This window comes from Bacillus rossius, chromosome 16 (genome assembly GCF_032445375.1).
Source record: "Bacillus rossius redtenbacheri isolate Brsri chromosome 16, Brsri_v3, whole genome shotgun sequence".
In the NCBI taxonomy this organism is placed as follows: Eukaryota; Metazoa; Arthropoda; class Insecta; order Phasmatodea; family Bacillidae; genus Bacillus; species Bacillus rossius.
The window spans coordinates 40,115,742-40,141,553 of NC_086343.1; the positions used below are offsets into that span (position 1 = coordinate 40,115,742).

A 25,812-nucleotide genomic window follows, 5' to 3' on the forward strand; every position below is an offset into this window, starting at 1 on the left:
CAAGTTGATATTCTTTATATGTTTCGAATATTTCATTTGTACATTTCACTCCCATAGAATTATACAACTTTCATGAAGTACTATAAAAACATAAAAACCATTATCGGAATGTATCTCGTCCTTAAAAGTTTTCGATCAAAGCAGAAACTAAAGTTATTCGAAGAATAACCTTAGCCTAAACTTACTGTACAGGTGCATTAAAGATGTATAAATACAAAAATTTTCTACTGTATAATCAGTTTCGTAAGTGTTCTCTATATTTAAACATATGAACATACATCTTTCTTTTCAAGACTGAACAGTGTCCAGTTGGTATTGAAGAAATTGACGTATCTATCTATCAATCTCTAGTTTCATCTACATGATAACAGAACTTTTAAAGTGTTGTCTGTGATTTGTTAGTGTTTTGTAGGAGAATAGATTATTCTATGGAGTAAATTTAAAAATCGCAGACCATAATTTTTTCATTTAGGAGATTCAAATGGAAAATGCACAAAAAACCATAACATTCTCAATAAAAAAAATAAAGGTTCAACCTTTTGAAGCAAGAGAAATTTCAAAATTAATAAAATTATGGCGACAAAAATACAATTTGGTATGTGATTATTATAAAAATCTCACATGTAAAAATTTAATTTATGTATGCTGATGACGAGGACTTTGTTTATAAGTACATTTTATTCCAATATTTATTTGGTATTTTTAGAAATTGGTACATTAGGAATCTAGGCATTTCAAAATAGAAAGGTTAGGGGAATGTATGAGTTTTTGTGGTAAGTTGGCGCACATTGGAAGGCCAAGTTTGGAAATAAATATCTGTTCACTGAGATGATTAGGACCAGGTAACGTTTTATGATTTTTCTCTACTTCGCATTGAAAGAAAAAAAACTGTCGAAAAACTGAAGTGTGAAAAAATATAATAGGCTTCCTGCCGCATCTGACCTTTAGAATTTGGTTCAATATTTCAATTTAATACTTTTTAATTTTTTTGTGATACTTGTTTATCTAATTTATGTTTACGTGACGTCATACATGTGTTCAAATAGCCCCTTGAGAAGCTGTTAGTTTTCGAAATTTTCGGACGCACAATTAAAGTAGGAGGTACTGGGTCATCGGTCCCTCCCAATATTTGAAGCTGGATCCGCCACTGAGTGACGAATAAGTTGTCAACACTGGAGAGAAGACACACGTGTTGAGGTGATTTTGTGTAGAGTCGCACGTTTCCACGAACTGCAAGTTGCGATGGAGCATGTTGACGAGCGGGCAGGGTGGAGTGAGGATGGTGGGGTGGAGGGGGACGGGAGTGGCGCCAGAAACACAAAAACACCACCACCCTGGAAACTGTGTAAAGGTCCTTAGATTGAGTGGTACAATACACAGTCCTCGGTTAAGTATTTAGTTCAAACCGGTGTGTAAATTTAACCAAATGGTCGTCTTATTAAACATATAATAGTATATCAAACTGTGTAAAGGTCCTTAAATTGAGTGGTACAATACACAGTCCTTGGTTTAGTATTGAGTTTAAACTGATGTGCAAATATAACCATGCAGTCCTCTTATTAAACATGGAACAGCATATAAACTTTGTAAAAGTCCTTATATTGAGTGATAAACGACAAAATACTCGGTAAAATACTGAGTTTTTACTGGTGTGTAAATATAACCACGCGGTCCTCTTATTAAACATGGAACAGTATATCAAACTGTGTAAAGGTCCTTAGATTGAGTGGTACAATACACAGTCCTTGGTTTAGTATTGAGTTTAAACTGATGTGCAAATATAACCATGCGGTCCTCTTATTAAACATGGAACAGCATATAAACTTTGTAAAGGTCCTTATATTGAGTGATAAAAGACAAAATACTCGGTAAAATACTGAGTTTTTACTGGTGTGTAAATATAACCACGCGGTCCTCTTATTAAACATGGAACAGTATATCAAACTGTGTAAAGGTCCTTAGATTGAGTGGTACAATACACAGTCCTCGGTTAAGTATTGAGTTTAAACTGGTGTGTAAATGACCATGTGGTCCTCTTATTAAACATGGAACAGTATATAAACTTTGTAAAGGTCCTTATATTGAGTGATAAAAGACAAAATACTCGGTAAAATACTGAGTTTTTACTGGTGTGTAAATATAACCACGCGGTCCTCTTATTAAACATGGAACAGTATATCAAACTGTGTAAAGGTCCTTAGATTGAGTGGTACAATACACAGTCCTCGGTTAAGTATTGAGTTTAAACTGGTGTGTAAATGACCATGTGGTCCTCTTATTAAACATGGAACAGTATATAAAACTGTGTAACAGTCCTTAGGTTGAGTGGTACAGTACACAGTCCTCGTTTAAGTATTGAGCTTAAACTGATGTGTAAATGACCACGCGGGTACTCTTATTTAACATGAAATAGTATATATCAAACTGTGTAAAAGTCCGTAGATTGATTGGTGCAGTACACAGTCTTCGGTTAAGAATTGATTTTAAGCTGGTGTGTAAATATAACCATGCGGTCTAAATATTAAACATGAAACAATATTCTAAACTATTTAATGTCCATTGTTTTTCGTAGAATATAGTTCTTATTTAAAGTTCGTAATTCAGTTTTTTCGTGAAACTAATAACATTCGTTTGGACAAAAATTTCGGAAAGTTTTATTCTCTTACCAAAAACTAATTATACCTTATTTTTTTTTAATTTTTATAAAATGTAACTGAATACATTTTTGTAATTGTATCACACTTATTATTGGTTGCACTGTTGTTTAAACATTTCGTTGAGAATTTATTTGTTGGTTTTTAAATATTTTATATGTTGAGATTTCTATGTTAATATGTATGAAAATTAAATTTTTCCTTTAATACGATAAGTAGGATATAGTTCTGACTTCTTATTCTTAAATCACTAGTTTTATCTAGTTTATTATTTAGGTTGGTTGAAACCTTCGTTCAATACCAGAAGAATTGATGTCTTCAAATAAAACATTAATTATTTTTTTTATATCGGAATTGGAACATATAGAACTGAAAAACGGGGTTCTACGGGTTCTCTTACAAATATTGAATTGTAATTCATAGTTCAAAATCTCAATTAATAGAAAAATTAATCATCATAAAAATTTTTTCGTGAATAACATTTAAATAAATAAAGTTTTTGGAGCGAAATTTATGTTTTAATTCAGTTAAAAAATATATATTTTTTTGTATGTTTACACAAATTCGGATAAGTGGTTTTATCAAAAAAAAAACTTTTACGGAAATTATAACATATAGGTATTTAGTAACGATGAAGCGAAGTCAAATGTAAATGGAGCAGCAGCGGGATTATAGAGGGAAGAAAACGGAAGAACCCCGAGAATCGACTCCGTATCACCTTAGCAAGGACCACTGGTTCGACTACACGACTAACAGGAACCCTGTCTTGTTGAAACATTTATACTGATTTTGCTAGTCCTGCAGTTAACTGTAAAACTTTACAGTCCTCGGATAATGCGCCAGACACACTTTGTGTGAAGGTCCTCAGTCTGACAGGTCCTCTGATATGCTTGCTAAAGTAATAGTCCTCGGAAGCTACGTTAGTGTTTGTGTATTCCCGTCCTCTATTTAAGGGTAAAAAATGGGGTCCTCGAATAGGGGCCTAAACACGTATAGGTGTGTGTGTGTGTGTGTGTGTGTGTGTGTGTGTGTGTGTGTGTGTCTGTGTGTGTGTCTGTGTGTGTGTGTATGTGTGTGTGTCTGTGTGTGTGTGTGTTTTGTGTGTGTGTGTGCGCGTGCGAGTGCGCGTGCGCGTGCGAGTGCGAGTGCGTGTGCGTGTGCGTGTGCGTGTGCGTGTGGGTGTGTGTGTGTGTGTGTAAAAACTTGGGATGGGTCACACCTATTTTTCTCAAAATCAAATCTTTAATTACAGTCTTGAAAGAGTGCCAGAAGTTAGAATCTAGATATTGAGTTCAGGAATATTAAGGTAGGGGAGAGTTGATACAATAACATTTTTTCAAGTAATTATCAATGTTGGTACCAATGATAAGTTGTGAATTATATGTTAGGTTCTAATAAAAAAACACACAGGTAAATCAAAATGGCAGCTTAAATAGTACACGAAGAAAAAAGCTCCCAGTGTTTCTTCCAATGTAAGTTTTTTTTCAAGCCTACTGAATTCTGTTCTATAAAAGTTTTATACAATGAAAGCCTGTCATAAAACTTTTAAATTCAAAGAATACATACACTCAGTGAACCATAATTGCTTTTATTAGTTTGATTCTAACCTGTATGAGGACAAGAGATTATGTTTCTTGTATAAGGCACAACAGGGGAGAGTTGATACACTTGTATCAGGGAGACTTGATACATTGAATCATTTCTCCTAAAAAACATAAGACAATTTTTTATTTTGTTTTGATAGCCTGTTTGAAGAATCTGTTTGCAGAATTTCTTGATATTATTTTATTTAACTTCTGTAAGCCTTTAAACTATGGTTTAGAAATGAATTTAAAAAATATTGCCATATTCTGTCACATTTATTAGGGCTCTGTTTGGATTGTACCTACATTTGGTGTTAAGACTATTTTAACCTTAATATGTTTGTTATTTTTTAGTTGCCATTTTTCTACAAAAGAAAAAATGAGAACTCCAGGTCCTGCAGCCCTTCTGGTTTAGAAGCTGCAGTGAAAGAGGTTGCAGATGTGGGCAAAGGCCTGAGGGCGACTGCAAAGAAGTTTAACATAGACAAAATGACATTAATGCGCCGTGTTAAAATATACAAAGAAAAAGGGGAAGAAACTGTTTTTTCATCACTATATAACAAATCCCAGGAAGAGGAAGAGGTTATGCTTTCTAGCTACCTAAAAGTAAGTGCAAAACTACATTCTGGGCTATCTACTGTTGCGTGTCGTCAGTTAGCATACGAGTTCGCAAAAGCAAATACAAAGACATACCCAAAGAGATGGGATTCTAATAAAATGGCAGGCTACGATTGGTTCCGAGGGTACATACATGAAGAGGAATCCTGATTTATCAATTCGACAACCTGAGGCCACAAGTATTGCAAGAGCCACAGCTTTTAATAAATTTATAGTTGAGGAGTTTCAAAAAAAACTTATTTCATGTGTTCGACAAAGAACATTTTGAACCCCATAACATTTGGAACGTTGATGAGACAGGTGTGACGACAACACACAAACCAAAAAAAGTGGTAGCTCAGAAGGGTGTACGGCAAGTTGGCCAAACCACTTCATAGGAGAGAGGCACACTTGTGACAGTGTGTTGTGCCATTAGTGCAGCTGGAAATCACATTCCTCCATTTGTAATTTTACCCCGAGTAAATGCAAATAGTTATGTGTGCAAAAGTGTTCCTCCGAGTACACAAATAGTTGAGCATCCAAATCACAGTGGGTGGATGACTAGGGAAAACTTCCTCCAATTTTTAGAACATTTTGTGAAGTATGTTAAATGTTCACAAAATCAAAATGTGGCCAGAAAAAGAAGAAATTACTATGATAGATGAAAAACAAATAGTGAAAGTTCTTAGTGAACCCACATTTACTCTACGAAATGACAGGATTGAAGGATTCAGTTTCAGAGAAGGTTTTCATGGTTATAACATGAGATAATGCTGTTAAAGAAGTTTTTTTTTACAAGACTATATCTTTTTTTCGTATTCAAAATGATAGGTAATTTTCATGATCTGTAGAAAAAAATGTAATATAGGCCTATTTTGTGAAGAATGTTAAATGTGTAGTAGTAAAGTGTTGTGAAACTGTTGATTCTGTTTTGTTTAGTTTAGTTAAATGTATTTATGGGTATTATTTCAAACTATTTAGTTTCCTACCATTTAATTTGGTAAATCTTCATTTATTAAAACATTTATTTTTATTTCATATACTTTGTTTATGCTTCTGTGCAAAAACAAATCTTTGAAACCATTATAAATAAACATACTTAACAAGTGTATCAGCCCTTCCTAACATACGTATCATCTCTCCCTAGCATGGGGAGATTTGATACACTATGCAACACTGTGTAATATTATAATTTACAGGCACTCACGCAAACATAATTACTTTATTATTTTTTATTATGTGCTAATAACACCATGGATTAGGCAGACATGAAGATATGAAATATTTGGCTTTTATTGAGCACATAAAAATATATAAATAAAAAGTGTCTCAACTCTCCCCTACCTCCCCTACATAAGAGAAAAAAACACCAAAATTTAAGTTTTTAAAAACCAACAATTAAAACCAGTTTAGATGTTTTAGATATACTAATTAATTTATTATTGGTAAAAAATGTTCCCTGGTGTGATTAAAAAACATACAAAGAGCATTCATTGTTGCTAGTTGCAGATAGAAACATTTCTTTGATATCTTCTGTAGAGATAAATAATTAAGATTATGTTGTCAACTACACAGGTTTTAGCATTCAGATTTCTGAATTTCCCTTCCACAAATATTTTTCTAACTTTTTTTTTATCTTTGAATGGCAAAGCTTTTGAACACTAAATATTTGATGACATTTGAGGATTTAATTGGCCCATCCCTATGAAAAACATTAAGTACTGCATGCTTTTTGTGGATTCTCACGTGATGTAAAGGAATTTTGATCACTTTCCAAATGTAAAACTTAACGCCTTTAATACAAAAAATTACCGTACATTGTTAAATACAGGAAGAGTTAAAACTAAGACAGAAATGGGCTATGGTATGAGTAGAGACAAAATATTGTGAATTGCAGGAAAAAAACAGAAATAACACTGAAATGCATGTCAATACCATAACATAAAACCAAGATAAAAATACATACACCAAGATAAAAATACATCTAAAATGTACAAAAGTTACCTACCTATATCATGAAATTGAGCAGCATTTAAACATGACTTTAACAAATTTATAAAGAATGTAATATTTTTTTGCTGATGGCTGCATCAAAAATATAGACTAAAAACGTAGAAAATTTGATTTACATTTCATTTTGTTTTTATGGTTTTGAATAAATCTGTCTAAGGCATGCTTATTAGAGGTGTAATTGTGAAAATGTTGTATGTTATTTATGCACTATTTTGATGTATTAAATATTAAGAAACACTTTAGTGTCATTTTTGTTGAATGGTGAAATATTTATCAATTAACATATATCATTAAAAAAAAACACATAAACCTATTGTTTTAAAAATGAAACACACCTTAAAATAATACCATAAAATGGGGTGTGGCTGTGTCATGGACACGGCCGTGTGTTGTAAGTGAATACTTGTACGTAACAGGTAATATTTTCAATACAAAATACGTTATTTTATGCATGTTATAATCATGTTTGAACACTAAGAAGTAAGAAGTTGCGTACAGGCCGACATTGTATATCTTTGATATATATATATATATATATATACATACATACATACATACATACATACATACATACATACATACATACATACATACATACAGTACACTCCCTATTTAACGCGGTTGTCGGGGGACATAACTTTTACCCGCGTTGTTGCATAACCGCGATGTTTCGATGTGACCAAGGTCAAAAGGCATAAAACACCGCCTGTGTTCTAATAGGTCGGCAAGCACGCACAGTATAGACGGCCCGCCGTTGTGCGGACTTTGCATCCGCAGTTTTCACTAAACGCGGGTGAAAAAATAAAAATAATAAATTTTAAAGATAAATATTAAATGTTGAATTGTTTTTATTTTTCCGTGTGCCGCGCACAGTTTGTCGCACGGCCTACGAGCGCGCCAAACGCCGCCAAACACACGTGCGGCACACAAGCTGCTGCCAGTCTCGTGGTGTCAGCCACAGTATCTGCTTCGTCAGTGTCCGTAACAAGTAAGTGCAGTGTGTGCGGTTACACACGATTCTGTTGTCGAAGTCTTCTAAAAAGAAAGGCCGTAGTGATACTTCAAACCGAATATGAATCGCAAAGTACCGAGTTTGATTGACAAAATAAAAATTCTATATTTACTTACAGATAGCTTGTCTTTTGCAGAAGTAGGCCGCAGATACAGGAAAAAATGATTCTAGCATTCGTACAATAAAAAATAAAGAATCGTGTATCGTGTCAAGTGGTTAAACTTTATTATCCATGCTTACAGTAAATTATAAATGGTCACGTGTGGGAAACAAAAATTGCGCCAATTTAATTTTAGCGCAATCAGTGACGCCGTATTAAAAACCGTGTTAAACTATGTCTTTACTTATTTCACCAAACGCTGTGTCGAGTTGCTGAGTGTGTGTGGCTCGGATCGGCAAGTGTTATGTTCCCCAGCCTCTGGTTAAAGGTCGGGAGACCGTTACACATAAACATTTCCGGGACTTGTTTACTACCTCACGGCAAAAGTGGTACAGTATGGTTCACGTAAGTATTGGACCATTGGGAATTCCTGGGCAAAGATTAAAAATACGCTAGCTGATTTACTTTACTATTTAATGTTAAAACATTATACCAAAGTAAAAAGATGAACGTGTATAATACAATGAATTACCCAATAATATTACGTCTGTAGGTTTAAGTTGTAACAAAACATTTATATACAGATGTCCAGTAAAGTACCAATTAAGATTCTGTAGTGGAATTTTAAACACCGGACTACCTGATTTTGCCTTGTACGCAGGAACGCTGCTCAGTCAAGTGACTCATGCTCTGCCTGTGTGCTGCGTGAACACATTCCCTCCCCCACTCCCCCTGGTGTTTCTGCCCGCTATAATCTCTACCTCTCTCCATGTTCTCGGCTCGCCTCTCCCTACCCAGCGCTTGCCGACAACCAAGCCTATCCAACATCAATCCCCAGCCGAGTCACGCTGGATAATGTCGCTGGATGGTGGGCTTTATCAGGTCCCCTGTCCGATGCTTCATTTGTGAGATAAAGCGACGTTAAGAACTAGTGTTTCAGAAAATATCACTGGGCTGGATTGGACCATAATTTGAAAACCCCACAAGATAGAGCAATAATGTATGGAGATATCTTGTTTAGAATTTCACTGCGGACATTTTCTACGCCTAGGCGTTTTTCTGCCCGATGCTTAGTTTGTTAGTTACAATGCAAAATTATCCTAATCTGCTGTCAACCATTTATTCCATTATTATTCATTTCTGACTGGGGGACATGGTTTGACCCGCGATATACCCGATTCCGCGATCAATCGAGGCGCGATATACCGGGAGTTTACTGTGTGTGTGTGTGTGTGTGTGTGTATATATATATATATATGTATGTATGTGTATGTATATATATATAAAATTTTAACACCATATATATTCACTCACTGTAACTATTTTACACTAATGTTTTATACATGCAATCAATATACTTTGACGGGTGCTGACGATTGAAACTGAAACGAACGTCGTAGCTTTTCCAAATCAAAATTTATACTAAATGTAAATCTCGAAACGCAGCAAAATACCCTCAAAATGGCGGTGCTTCCCCCTCCACCGTGCGCGATGTGTCACAGTCCTCACTTAGCGTAACGAATTCTTTGATCCTTTAGCTATCCAGCGGTGTAAATAAATTGTGGATGGAGATGTTAGATATGTAGCCCACAACACCAAAATGTATCCCCCGATTTGGTTAGCATTCACTTTTTAAATTGCCTCCCACTATGGAAGCAATTTGAAAGACGTATTCACGTCAACATCTCGTCTGTGTGCAAGAAGTGCGCTGTCGAGGCAACAGTAACACACTTCAGACGGCACTTGGGACCCGTCTTCCTGAGTGAGACGAGAACTGAGGCCACGAGACAGCGGCTAGTGTGTGCAAGGTGGGAAACATCAGGCATTTGCAACACATCTTTTTTGAAGTGAAAACTTCTATGGGAAGTCGTCATCGACATGGTCACGTCACGTGTTAACGATAACCCTATATCTGTTCCTATTAGTGTTCAAATTGTGTTTTTGTTTAATTTTTATTTCAAATCCTAAGTATACGATTACTGTGCATAAAAAAGTGAGTATAAAATATATTAATATTCTCATATAGATACATAGTTTGAATAATGAAGAAAACGGAGTCTTTGTAGCAATATAACCTAAAAATTTGGAACATCATTATTATTTTTTTAATACCTACAATTACTATGCAATGCGTATTTTATAGTAATTTAGGAATCATTTTACTAACGTGATAAAACAAATTTGTTGTGTGATATTTTTTCGTAAAAACTGCGAAAAAGTCTCTGATTTTTATCAAAAAATATTTTCTATTTTACAAAATTATATTTTACAAAGTTAGTATTTCTTATTTCAAATTATATCTGTATTTTCCTAATTTTAATATTAATAATCGTTACTTTGATTTAAAGTTTTAGTTTAAGATCAAACAATTAATTTGGATATCCAAAAATAACAACTGTTTGTTTATAGTTTTAAGTTTTCATTTATGTCGGCAGTCCTCATGACCGCTTGGAAATTTTTTTTAAAATTACATTTCTATGATTTTTAAAAATTATATTTGAACAAACACTTGCAATGACTAAGATATTTCATGTTAATGGTTTTATATATATATATATGTGTGTGTATATATATATATATATATATATATATATACATACATATATATATATATATATATATATATATATATATATATATATGTATGTATATATATATATATATTTTTTTTTTTTTTTTCAGTGGTTACAAAGTTCTTATTGTCTGTTTACAATTTACGTAAGAAAATCCCAATTTTAGGTTCTCCTTCCTTGTGAACTTTAGACATTCTGTTAACTGTGCACATGTTAAAATAGGCTGTTTATAAAAGGCCAATTAACATATTTCAAAATTTTAAAAGGCTACATACACATTTATATTGTGTATAAAAGACTCTTTAAATTTTATATTGATACTTAAACAAAGTGATATGTAATAACTTCATTACACTTAGAATGAAATTGAATATTCTTTATTTCGGAATGTATTTGAAATGAAATTAGAAGTTTGAAATATTATCTTACAGCTAAAGTGTGTCTCATCATCACTTTGTAGTGTGCATTTAAATGGGAATTAACCCCCTCATTCCAATGCACTGTTTGTGCCATTAGTATTGGCCTTGTTTCGGTATGCTTAATTGCCAGACCTACGCTATAGAGTACAAAATATTTATACACAACTTTGTAGTGAAGGAAATTTTTTTTTTAAAATGTATCTAAAACGCTGTATTTTGTAAAGTAAAACCAATAAGATTTTTGTAAATACATTTTCCTTTTATATTTCATCAAGAGCATTATCTGATAATATACATTCTTTATTTCACAGAAGACGTAGTTGAAAGATGCCAACTTGGATTCAACTCTATTAATGAATAATTTTTTTTTACATAATTTGGCCAAGACACATAATTTTATGGAATGCCTTGCTAGTAATCAGTGATGCACCGATTATGCCGCCGGTTAATCGGCAACTGCGATTATTGACCCAATGCCGATTAATCGTAATCGGCGATTACCAGGTTAGGTTATAACCGATTGCCGATTATTGTAAAATTTGTTGCTGAAACCCATACGACTTGAAAGAAAAGAAAATACATTTAAAGTTTAAACCTTAATAAGTTCTTGAATTGAAACTACAAACGGCTGAAATCTCTTCACGAATATGACCGTGGAAGGTAGGGAATGTCAACATCTCGGAGTGTACATAGATACACTCGCCTAATAATACTTGCTTGTTTCTGGAATTGTGCTTGTACATACATAACTGCCCTGTATTACTATTTACAGTATTTACTCCTTTCAATTCATTTACTTACTGTAAAATTTATCCTGTTAAGTTAACGTCGTGAATGGTATTATTGTCACAATATTTACCATGGCCACAGCTAAATCACACACGTGATTTCTTCGCACAAAATATTTAGTTAAGAAAATAAATGCATTTTTAAAGCAGTCACAATTCACAAAATGGCATATGTTACTTATATTAGTAAATGTAAGTCTGAAAAAAAAAATTGGACATGGTATCGTAGAAACGATGCGCCTAACTAATTTTCACTGCGTACCGTATGTCGGCCATGTTTGTAATGTATGATGTGAGGTTGGAACTTAGAGATGGGTCGTAAAATCACAACCTGTGATTTAGTCACAGATATCAAAAAATCGCAGTCACAGTCTGTGATTCATCGTACGAAGTATCTGTGATCAGAGTAGCAATATCATCAGGCACTGCCTTGTGTGCGACGTGATCAGGAAACTGCGATTTTGCTCCAATACCACCAATGGACGAGCTGCTTTCAATAATCTGTGACTGCTCTCAGACCACCAATAGCAGGACAACTTCAGCGCCTGTGAAACTGTGATCGCTCTCAAATAACCAATGGCAATACTGCTTTTTTTGTTCTTCCACTTTCCTTCCAGCACCAAAGCACGATCTACGCGTTCAACAATTGAACTAAACTGTGATAATTCTCAGCCTACCGATAGAGTGCAGGTTCTGCACAAGCCACATAAAATTAAACTTGATTAATTCAACACTTTAGGCGTTGCTTTGTCTAATTCAGTAGATAGTGTTGATATACGGTAAAAAATCTGTTTTGAATATAATTTTGAGTATTTAATATTTAGACTTTCGATGGATCCTTCTACTAAGATAAGGAAAAGAGTGATATTTGGACGTTTTTATAATATTATTGACAGTAATTTTGCGGAATGCAAAATGTGTAAACATAATCTGTCTTACAAAACAGCAACAATATATATAAACTTTTAGTTATTAAGAAAGCAATACATTTTATTTGGAATTAACAACTTTAGTCATCTTATAGAACGACTATTTTGCATTATATATCTATCATTTTAGTTTGGGAGGTAAATATGGCAAACAGAGTAGCGTTTCGTCTTGAAATGTTAAATAAACATATGGTTTTTCCCCTCTACACACTAATATTAATTTGTTTATGATTTAAATATTTCTGTTAATTTTTGAGTTTATCGACAGTAATTTACAAAAACCAATTTGGAATATTTCCTTACATGTATTAGGTACCAATAATAATTTTATTAGTTGATTTTGTGACAAAATTTAATTTTACAGCACAATTTAGGTAATTATATTAGTTTCTATTCATGCTTGAAATGTGCTATTTTCGTATAAATATTTTGAAACGATACACAAATGTCGCGTTATGTTAATAGAACGTGCTGTTTACTCAAATACTTTCCATATTACAGCAGACAGCACTCCAAATACAAAAGTTCGGAAACTGTGATTGTGCCCATACCACCAATGACAGAGCAGCGTTCAGTAAACTGTGACTGCTCTCACGTGACCAACAGCAAGGCAACTTTAGATCCCTAGAAACTGTGATTGTTCCCGAACAACCAATAGCAGAGCATATAAAATCACAATATGTGAAAGATTGAGCGATCGCAAGACTAGCACTTAGTCGATATGGAAACTGTGATTGCTCCTTTACCACCAATGGCATGGCCGCTTTCACCAAACTGCGAATTAAACCGGCGATTGCTCCAAAATCACCAATAGCAACACAGCTTCGGTTCCCGTGAAACTGTTATTGTTCCCAAACAATCTATATCTATATATTATTTCTTGGATACACCGAAGCGCTATAGAAGAACTACACGCTAATAGTTCCTGACTTGTCGAGAGAGCGCAGTTCCTGTTACCACTGCAATAAATAAAAACTATTTTGTGTCTAATACTAAATGTTTTTATTTGTATTTTACTATTGTAATAATCTTTTCTGGAGCTATTATTTAACATTAGATAATTTTTATAACTTTTGTCGAAAATAAGACGGACACGATATTTTTAATTTTTTTATTATTAACATTATTTTCTAGGCACAATTTGAATATTTTAAATGTTAACATTACAAGGTACACACATTTTAGATTTAAATTAACATTTTCTAAGGATTGTTTTTTTTTTATAATTTTTTTTGTAACAAAGTTTCTTTTGCAGCATACTACTTTAATTATAATAGTACTATAAATTCATTAAATAGTGTATTTTGATGTAAAATTATGTCTTTAGTACTTGCCATTTACATTATTATTACTCTCACCATTACAGCAAAAAATGCTTTAACTGTGATAGAATCACAGATAAAAATCACAGATACTCTAAAGGAGCAATCACAGATTGAACTGTGATCGGAAAATATCGGTTTGTATTATCTCTGGAATGGACAATACGCACAAATACACAATAGCGCCATCGGTTCACATTCCACTGCCGCTACTTAATTCCCTTTCTCAAAGGATTGAGAAAAGTAGGCTCACGTGATGCTAATTAGTAATTAATAAACTGAAATGGTGATTATTTGGCATTTTTTTAAATTTAGTTTTTACTTTTTAGTCATTAACAGGAGTATAAAATACCAAATTGCAACCATAATGTTTGCACAAGTGACGATCAGAATTGAAGTTGGCAACACTGCAATAGTAAGTCATGAATATTGAATACTGCAGTTTTTTTTTTCGTAGACAATGGCCATTAACATAAACACATTGTAGTTTAGCTTTGTATTTTGATTGTTGATCAACATAATGACGTCTTCAAGATCAAAAAGTGACCTATGGAAATTTTTCTCGGTGGATTTAATAAGTGAATTTAAAGCAAAATGCTTAAATTGTGGAACACTCATCTCACGAGGCAGTTGCGGGAACCAGAAGTCGTACACAACTACAAACATGTGGAACCACGCAAAAAAATTTCATTCCAGTGAAGTGATTTCAGAAAAAATAAATAAAAGTTGGGAAAGTGAAGTAGATGATCCTGATGTCATTCCTAGACCACCTGAAAAATGTGCACTGTCACAAACAACACTACCAGCCATGGTATCAAAATATAAAGTACTTGCCCACTGATCCAAGAGCACAAGAAATGACTCGAGCTGTTGCAGAAATGATCTGTGTTGACATGCAGCCAGTCGATATTGTCAACAACAAAGGGTTTAAACTACTATTGGAGAAAGCAGTACCAAAGTATGAACTTCCTTCCAGGAAACATTTGAGTACTGTAGTTATACCATCTATGTTTGAAGATGTTAAACGACGAGTAAAAACAGAACTGAAGGATTTGCAGACAATCGCTGTAACTAGAGATATTTGGACAAGTGGCACTTCATCCCAAATTAAGGACTACCTTAGTGTAACTGTACATGGTGTCAATACAATATTAGAAAGGACGTCCTATTGCTTGGAAGTACATCCCTTTGAAGGGGACAACCATAGTGCACACAACATAGCAGAAAACTTGAACACATCCACAGAGTGGGGAATTGAGAGTCGTGTTTGTGCTATTGTGACAGACAACACTGTCAATATGATAAATGCAGTTTCTGAACTTGGCAAAGATGTAGTAAGGTGTCTGGCACATAAAGTACAGCTTGTGCTAAAGCAAGGCCTAATGAACGAGAATTCTATTCGAGATATGATCTCTAAAAGCAGGGCAGTAGTTGGGCACTTTAATCATTCAACTTCTGCTAAAAAAGTTTTAAAGGAATTGCAGGTGAAGCTCAATGCTCCAAAACATGTGCTTCTGTAAGATGTAGCTACAAGGTGGGACTCTACATTAAAAATGCTTAGAAGACTAATTGAGCAATGTCTTCCAGTGACTGCTGCTCTACAGTCGTGAGTTGCAACACTGAAATCAGTGCAAAAGAGTGGGCCCTGGCAGAAGAAGTAGTTGATATCTTGCACAATTTTGAAGAGGTAACACATGCAGTTAGTAATGAGAAAACATTGTAGCAGATACTATACCCCTTGTAAATAGTCTGCACCGAGTTCTTGATGACAAGATCAAAAAAGGGGGAAGCACATTAGTTACTATGAAAAATTTGAAATATGCACTCTAGTCGATTTTCTGGGTTGGAATCAACCAAACTGTATGTGATGGCAACAACTTTGGATCCCAGGTACAAGACTAGAGCATTTTTAGAAGTGAAAACCAATTAAAGAGCGAAAGGATTTCTGATAGAAGAAGCCATGTTGACAAATCAAGAGACATGTCTTGTAACTCAAAGAGATGAACCAAGCACCTCTAACTACAGCACCAATACCAAAGGGATTTGGAGTTTTTGCCATGCGCTTGACACTGACAGAACAGCTTCAGGGTCAGAAGAATCCATTAGTAAGTTGTTTAAGTAACATTTTTTCATAGCCTACTGTAAGTTACATATCACAATAGGCCCCTAGTCAACAATTTGCTAATAATGAATATAATCAAAATACTTTAAACAAACATTGCTATAGGGTATAGGCCTATTTATTTTTCATGCCAATGATTTTGCAATAGTTGTATTAACTTAAGTATTTTAATGCACATATAAAAATACTTAAACTTGTTTTGTTCTGGTGTTTGCAGATACTATAACCCGACAAGATCGAGCTGGACCTTTTACTGCGCATGCGCGAGTTCCCGAGGACCGTCGAGGGGAAGTAGGGGGAGGGAGTGACTCCGCCCTTGTCCTTGTCCGTCGCGTCGGCCTGACTTACACGAAAACACGGTATCGTACCCACGCAGTTGGCCAGTAGCAAAGTAAACTCTGTACGAAGAAATAACTCTTCGCCGCAGCTTTGTGCGGGCAACACTCAAGTATTTAATACCTTTTGTATGTATGTGAGCTCATCTCACGCAGTCTAAGTTGTACGCCGATTGTTAAGAATGTAATGAATAAGGCTAAGTATATAAACAAAAAAACCCGCAACGACAAAAGGATGGCAAGAAAAAAACTAAGTTATTTTAAATGTAATAACTATTGAATGAGATTTCTCTATTGGGAACTAGGATTTCCTCAGCTTTTTCCAATACGCCAATCGTCTACAAAGGAAACGTAAGTTATTTAACAAATTTTACAAACACGAATAACAAACTTTACTGTCAATTAAAACAAACAAGGCTGACGCCCGCACACAAATAAAATAAACGCAGCGAAAAAGTAAACCCGGGGCCTGAGATACACATTTTGAGCATTTTACATTATCGGAAAGGATTTGTTATGAATTAAGAAGGCGGACACTCCAGACAAAAACGCTAGAAAGTTGAGAGTTTAAAAATCGCTAGGTTGCGGTCTTGCGTCGTTCTTTGTTTAGGAACCATCACATCGTTCAACTGTTGTTTGATTTCTGGAAAACACGGTTACCATCAAGAACGCCAGAGTCGGGATTCGAACCCGTTGGCAATTAGTTTTGCAAAGGAATTTTTGTAAAAGTACAAAAACATATATAACTATGTATAACAGGGAAGTACGGTTAAAATTGATTTGAACGCGACTCACCTATTCTGAGCTCGAGTCTGAGTTCAGACATTCGGCCGTTTCTGTAGCGCTAGATCCTGTGTCAGCCGAAGAACTTTCGCCACATGATGAGTCAAGATTCACTATTATCTTGTCGATTTCGATGTCCACAATTGCATCGTTCTTGAAATATTAGGCTTCAATGTTTTTCACGTGATCACAGCACTTTTTCCAATGTTCCACCGTAAAGGAACATAATAACTTCTCACACAAATTTCATTTATCGTCCAAAGATGTAGATATTTCCTCGCAAACTTTTGCTTTGAAATCTGCCCACACTAGTTCAATCGGATTCAAATCCGGGTGGTATGGAAGCAAACGAATGGTGTCACGGCCACACTCCTCTATTATTTGATCCACTTTGAATCTTTTTGTGCTTTGGTGGGATTTTACTAAAAGTAGCAAATCGGCTTTGGTCATGTGTGTAGAGAATTGAATTTTGTTGGCTTTTACCAGTCTTGGATGCCAGATTTCAGAGTAGTGGTCGTAGGCTTTTTATTTATTTGGACATTGTGGTAGCTGGCATTGTCTAGAACTATGACACTATTTTCAGGTAAATTTGGAAGTAGCTTCTGTCTTACCCAGGTAGAAAAATTTCGGTAGTTCATGTCATCATGATAATCACCAGACTTTTGTTTTGATTTGAAAATTAATAAAGCATTAGAAACGAAGCCTTCTTCTCCACCAGCATGCACGATTATCAAACGTGGCCCCTTGCCAATTGATTCTGTTACACCTACTTCAGTGCTCGACTGCCAGCAGGAATTAACACAATGTGTTGCATGTAGGTATGTTTCGTCAACATACACAATATTTCTACCTGCATTTCGATATTTACAAATTGTTTGTAGATACCTCCCCCTACAAGCAGAAGTTTCCGGTTTTCTACCAAAATCTTTCTTTTTGATTGGCATTTCTTCCACCTAAATCCTATACGTTTTAACAAATGCCGCAAGTACTCTCTACTACAATCTAAAACTCTGCCCTCTCGTAATGCCCTGGTCAGTTTCTTTAATGTTGGAATTATTTTTCTAACGGTGTAAAACTCGTGAACTTTCCGCCGTATAGCGCCGCACGTAAAGTCATCTTCTTCGAATCTTTTTTTTCGCTCCTTATTCTTTCCCGTGGGAGTATAAAAACTTAAACTATTTTTGCTTTTCACTTTACCTTCTGCCAAAATTCTTTTTACAGTTGACTGAGAAACCCTTGTTGCAGTACTTGTTGCTTCGACAATGTTGTACTTCAAATTATGTAATTGCTTTTGCTCTTTCAAATGTGTCGCCACATTGTACACAATCTCCCGTGCCTGTCCCCGCAACGGCGTGCCGCTTAAAATCAGTGACTTATGACCCGACGTTGATGCCATGGATAGCGTTGGATCGTGTAACTAGGACCGCGAGCTGACGGCACCGGACCACTGTTTCCCGGAAGCGAGCGACAGCTCAACTGGCCCCCACCCCTGCCAGAAGCTTCGGTCACGTGACTGCCACCTCCCTCCCCAGCTCTTCCAAGGTTCTTTTGTAACTTGTGTGATTATAGTATCGCAGACGAAGTAGAAAACTACCTGTCTTATTCCACTGCTGGACACAATTTGAGCCCCATGACTTTGTGGAAGGACAGTAAATATCCACGTTTGCAACAGCTGGCAATACCATCTGGCTCTGTGGCATCAGAGAGGTTATTCTCCACTGCAGGAACTATTTTGACAGATAGAAGAAATAGGCTGATTCCAGAAACCTCAATATGCTAGTGTTTTTGAATAAAAATTTGAATATCTAAACTCTTCCAACCAACAGTGGATTCTCAAGCTACATTATATTTTAGTTATTTTACAAGTTGAGGTGTAAAAAATTTTAGAGAGTTTTATTTGTGTGCATTTTAAAGAAAAATAATTATTATATCTACACCAACATATCCTAGTGCAATAATACATAAAAATTCGATTACAGTATTTCAATAAAAAGGCGTTCAAGTAGGAATATTTAGTAAAAGACTTTGTTTTTTATTTCAACTTTACGCAAAAACTGATAATCCGTAATCGTAATAGGTAATCGTGTAATAATCAGTAATCGGTAATCGTAATCGGCAAAGTATAATCACTATTAGTAATAGCGACCAGATGCTACAAATAGTTTCTCCTGTGAAATAATAATGGGTGTTTAGCCTTGAATTATTTTTTTCTGTCAAAATGATACGTAGTAATACAGATTTAATTGCCTATAAAATATTTAAAAATAGTAAAAAAAAAAAAACAAAATATTTCAACTTAATACATGTAATGATGGTATAAAAATAAGTTTTTAATGCTAAAAAGCGGGTAGTACCCTTCTGGCAACAGTCGCCGCCATTTACTCTGTAACGCAATCCAAGCGTGAGAAGATACGCAATACGGATAAAAACTGATACAAAACCAAATAAATAATACTTTATATATAATTACAGTGCAAGCAAGTCTCCTGAAAATAAATATTTGTAACCAATAAATCAGCACATTGACGAAATTCTTTATTAACCATGTTTTCGGTAGATGGAAACAAAAAGACTATTTTACCGCTTAAAATTTGTGCTTAGCACAATACATGTTGTGCATCTGACTAACTAACAAACAAACACACCAGAAATACAAAACAGTTGCCAACGGAGGTAAACGGAAGACGGGTACCGGGGACGCAGGGCGACATCAGAACTGCCCACCCGCAGCTCAGACGGCCTTGACGAGCAGCAGGGAGCTGCCGTGCGCGCCGGGGACGCGCTCCTTCTCCACCTGCACGCACAGCTGGTGCACGCCCGCCTGCTTCAGGATCCCCGTCACCTGCACGGCACAGCACGGCGCCCCACTCACACACGCGTGCCAACACAGAGCTCAGACGGCCTTGACGAGCAGCAGGGAGCTGCCGTGCGCGCCGGGGACGCGCTCCTTCTCCACCTGCACGCACAGCTGGTGCACGCCCGCCTGTTTCGGGATCCCCGTCACCTGCACGGCACGGCACGGCGCCCCACTCACACACGCGTGCCAACACAGCCCACGACACCAGTCGACGTGACACGAAATACAGTTTATTATTTGCGACGGTAAACTGCGGACAGCCACCGGGCTCGAAGGGAACACACTCCCCAGTTAAATGGGGAGACCTAAGTTTTGATAAATAATTCCACCTTAAAAAGGCTGTTTCAACAAATTTATAACATATTATCAAGTCATGATTATATTATTGAAGTAAAAACTTATATGGGAAGGTTTGGACATGGTCACGTGACGTGTTAACGATAACACTATATCTGTTCCTATTATTGCGCATTTAAATCTTAAGTATACGATAACTGTGCAGTAAATAGTGAGTATAAAATATATTAATATTCTCATATAGATATATAGTTTGAATAACGAAGAAAACGGAGTCTTTGTAGCGATATAACCTAAAAATTAAGAACATCATTACCTATTTTTTTTTTTAATACCTACAATTACTATGCAATGCGTATTTTATAGTAATTTAGGAGTTATTTTACTAACATGATAAAACAAATTTGTTGTGTGATTTAATTGCGAAAAAGGATTACACTTCTGTCGGCAGTTCTCATGACTGCTTTGAAATTATTTTTTTTCCTTGATTTCTTTGAGAGTTATTAGTTTAAAAAAATACAGATTACAGTAGAACCAGAAAATATAAAATATTTTATAATAAACTAACTGAACAGACTTGAAAGACCAGTTGCAGATTGGAGAATATTATTTTCTGTGTAACACTTTTTTTTTCTAGTTTTAAGGGTGTTAGGGGGAAGGAGAGGGGTAAGCGATCACCCCCACGCCGCTGCCTGTGAGATATTTGACACAATCTGGACAACATCCGACCTAATCATGAAACATGGCAGCAGACAATGATCACACGGCATCGATTTCATAACACAAGCTTGTGGATTCTAGCCTGGCACACACACAACCCAACAAAATTTTTTTCATTTCTCTATTTATTTGTTTAGTATACAGTGACAAACCTTGCAATAAACTACAACAGTTGAAAAAGAAGATGATTTTAAACATAGATGCATATATTTATATGGAAAATGTTTGTGTATTACATGCACTAAAATTTAATTCAATGTATTCATTTTAACAAACCGTGTACATACTGTTAATGACAGAAAGATCTGTAAAAAGAAACACATTCTTAGAATAGTTTGAAGAAGGTACTTTCAATTACTGATAACGCTGTCTGTCGATTCTCTAGGGCGCCGTCACGTTGAAGCGGAGACTCTAGTTGACTGAGCCATGACTTGACTCACGTGGGTGCTAGACACGTCTGGCCACAGGACCTGCTCCGCTCCCAACGCCGGCCCGCTAGTTACGGTTTTCGAAAAGGTATTTGGGACGTGGGCTCGTTGCAGATTTCACACGCCTCAGTCTCTGTTCGGTCAAACTCGTGCTCATTAAAAAGATACACAGTGTGAACTGGCAAGAGCTCAGCTCTTGTGCGTAAATAAGTTAAATTACAATGCAACTGAAATGACACGGATTCAGGATACACTGGGGTCCAGGACACTATGTGACCTGGACTACGTTCAGCACTCGTCGATTAAACTTAAAAAGTTTGCAAAAAGAATAAAAAAAAATTAAATAAAGCAATATACCACCGGAAGCAGGCCCCGAGGAATTAAGAACATATTGACAACTACGTAGGTAAATGGCGGACGTTACCACCACGTCAGTGGCGAAAGAGTTTAAGTCTTCAGGGTGTGATGTCCTACCTCGGGTGGTGATCTAAAGAGATTGGGCTGAGCGCTGAGCCCAATGGCCACAGGAAGGCGTCCAGACACTGAACTAAATGACCATTACGTTGATTTCAAGACCGTGCTGAGGGCAAAACGAAATAAACCCTTCAATAATACCCTAATAATAAACAGACAACCTTTTACAAAGATATTGATTTTGTGTGCAATTTTGTGTGACGAAACCACTTACAAGGGGTGTTGTGTTTTCAATATAATCTTTAAAACACTTGAACCATCCACAGCACAGTCAACATTTCTCGCTGCATCTATTGTGCTGGACTGTGCAGACTCATAATCTTGTGCTCAGGCAGTTAGTGATGTTATTCAAAAGTACGAGGTGCAATATGTATAAACAAGTTGTAGCATTTTTATCAGAATCGGCACGATACATGATAAACTGTGCCAGAAAACTGCAGGGCCTGTTTGGGTATCATTTACTCCATGTCCAGTGTTGGACACACAAACTGCATTTGGTTGGAGTTGTGTGTAAAACCAGCATGGAGGAACATAACAATGTTGAGGAGAAAGTGAAAAATGAAAAATGCTTTCCTCAACACAAGAAAGTGCAAATACCAGTACATTGAGTTCTTAAAGGCAAAGTATTCATAAAATATTTCGAAGCACAAGTTTTTCCTCAGTCTGTAATAACTTGGTTTGAGTCTGTCAACTACATAAATGAGCATTTGCATGACATTATTGAGTTTCTGGACCAAATCAGAAAAGAGAACAGTGGGGTTACTTTAAAAAAAAAAAGACTCCAGAAGAGATCAGAGTGGCAGAACTACACGCTTGGTTCATGTCACAAAATTGTGCATCTTTAGTTGACTTGCTACCTTTCTGGAAGGATCATTCTGCTCCACAGCACATGTTCTCTCATCAAAAGTGGGCGACATCAAAACCAAATTTCAGCTTTTGAGTGTATGTGTATTTTCCTCCAGCGTGAACAAAAAATTATCTCAGCTGAACACAAATCAGGCAAATGTGAAACAGTGCCTCAAGTTGGCTTTCCATAACTGTGCAGTGACAGGGGTACCACATCATTGTACGCTTCAAATGTGAAATGAAACTGGGTGAGCTTATTGGCAATGATCTTTGTCTTAAATTAAAAGTCTTTGATGCCATTAAAACTGTGTTCAACACAAGAAATAGAAGTAGGGTTAGCATTGAAGATGCCAACTTACAGAAGTCTCTGCATAACTTGCCTTCTGTTTCTCATCTTCCCATTGATACCTTCATTCATGGCTTTGTTGCTTTCAAAAAAAAATTATTGAGAATGAACTTTCATCGCAGAAACAAGCCGAATTGATGTTGCAAAGGTACTTTGCTCCCGTAAAGGGGACTACAGTGAATTTACTCAAGCCAGTTTAAAGGCAATTTGAATACCAACATCGAATGTTGATTCAGAAAATTAATTTCTCAAGTACTATAGTTAATGACAGAAGACAACATTTCACACCAGAAAATGTGTAAAACTAAACAATGATAGCACAAAAATCCATGTAATACTGAAATATTGCATTCGTAACACCAAAATTGATCTTAAAATAACACCACAAAATATTTTTGCTATGTATGGAGTTTAACTACTTTCACTTTTGAGACTCTAAGATCATTTGTAATGTAGTCAGCAATCTCCTGTTCTTGGGACAGATGAAACAAAATGGGTAACAAACAGGGCTTTGGTTGTTCTGAATTAAGGGTTGACTACTGTTTTAGTGTAGAAATATTCCTGAAGTCCACTTGCATGGGGGTTTTTCTCCATTCATAAGGGATTAATTTAGATTCTTCGTTGACTGCAGTTTTCAGTTTGCATGTGCATTGTACTGTAAAGAAACCTTGTTCGTTGACACACTGTTTGGACTCTTGCTGATGACACAGAATTCCCGCTGCGTCGTAAGTAGATCACCCGTTGAGCCGCTGTTACCTGAAGACCTTGCCTGTTCAACTTTCTCGTTACCAGCCGTTTGCATAAGTGCATAACTGTAGAATTTATTATAATCATTTTTCACAAATATTTATTGATTGAGAAGGATTAATTCATGCTTTATACCTGAGGTTTATGAAGAAGGGTCTCGAGAAATTGATCTATTTTCAAACAGTATTTTCAGAAGATTCACTAGTTCATCCAATTTACTAGATGCAATTACTGATACGTGATACCTTTGATCGATTGGTACCGGCAGTTTCCTCCAATAGTGAATTCATCATCACTGGGCCTAGGAAACCCAAGAATTTAGATTGATCAACCAATTAGGAATAAATATTGGTAGAAGTCCACTAAATATTGATAAAGGAACCGAAAGAAGACACAATAATTACTTCAGAACCATGAGATACAGTGAAGCATGCACACGCATGTACAAGTCAGTCGGTAGACACATAAAATTACGATACGTATGTATTTGTAAAACTTAGTTCATGAAATAAACATTTAAAGGTATGTATAAAAGTTTCAACACCATAGTTAACAATATCTATTATTTCTTGTATGTTATTTTAATTTTGACCCTTGTGATTAGAATTCGAGATTTGATTCAGACAATTGAGGTCAGACCCACACAAAAAAATGACTTCATTAAATATATTCACTTACATGATAACCAGCTAGGGTCACAAGTTGTTTTCTCTATGAACTTGATGAACATAGCAGGAGGGATGGGTTGGAGGTGAAAGAACACACATGCCCTAGGAATCTTGGGAAAAAGGACAATGAGACACTCAGACACAGGAATACTCAGACACTGTAACACTGACTCTCAGACACTAAAACACTTAAACACTACAACTCTAGGACACTCAAACACTTAACACTAACAAACACTGACTCTCACACTTGGACACTAACACACACTGACTCTCAGACACTTGGACACTACACACACTGACTCTCAGACACTTGGACACTACACACACTGACTCTCAGACTCTCGTAAAATATATTTTCGGAAATTTTGTTACCAAATACCTCTTTGGGAAGTGCTTTAGTGAACTGCTTCATTAATCGAAGTTTATTGTGAAAAGGCGGTAACAGTACCTTGCTTCCTTGAACAAGTGTACATTTATATGTTCTGTGAACCGGGTTGTAGGGTTTTTCTTTAGGGCCGGTCTGTCTGCTTCCAGTGTTGGATACTAGGACACTAGGACACTAGGACAATGGGACACTGGGACACAAAGACAATGGGACACTGGGACACTGGGACACTGGGACACTGGGACACTGGGACACTGGGACACTGGGACACTGGGACACTGGGACACTGGGACACTCGGGCACTCGCCTGCTGCAGGATGCTCTGCTCGCTCGCGCCCGGCTCGGCCCGCACGTGCACCAAGGCTGCGCTGGTGTCGGCCGTGTGGCTCCAGTAGAACTGCTGGCCCACGCCTACTACCCCCTCCACGCCCAGCACCTGCAACGCCACGTCCCCTCCAGCCTTCACATGCCGGCCCCGACACAGCTGCCGGACAACAGTTAGACACCCATAATAGTAGTAGTCGGGAACATTATCATCTCCAATTATGATTTTATCTGTCTAACTGAAACCTGGTTCACAATCTTAGCATTAATTCCCACTACTTCACGGATCAATACTCAATCTACAGAAATGATAGAGACGCCTTCCTGACTTCTAAAGATCGTGGTGGCGGTGTTTTGATAGCAGTCAATAAGTTTAAATTCACGTCTATTCAGCCTATTTATAACCTGGACTACCCCGGAATTGAAGCTGTTTGGTTAAAAGTTAAAAGTTAAAATGACTCAGAATAAATCCTTTATAATTGTCTCT

General features: G+C 36.2%; 1 protein-coding gene across 1 annotated transcript in view; it reads right to left on the reverse strand.

The window, feature by feature from the left end:
• Positions 1–25,812, reverse strand: part of LOC134540374 (proton-coupled zinc antiporter SLC30A5-like) — a 77,352-nt gene that overhangs the window by 14,855 nt on the left and 36,685 nt on the right. Inside the window, exons 8-9 of the mRNA XM_063383061.1 lie at positions 25,309–25,437; positions 19,923–20,072 (exon numbers count right to left, since the gene is read on the reverse strand). Of these exons, the coding sequence (XP_063239131.1) occupies positions 19,923–20,072; positions 25,309–25,437 (279 nt within the window). The remainder of the gene's footprint in view (positions 1–19,922; positions 20,073–25,308; positions 25,438–25,812) is intronic.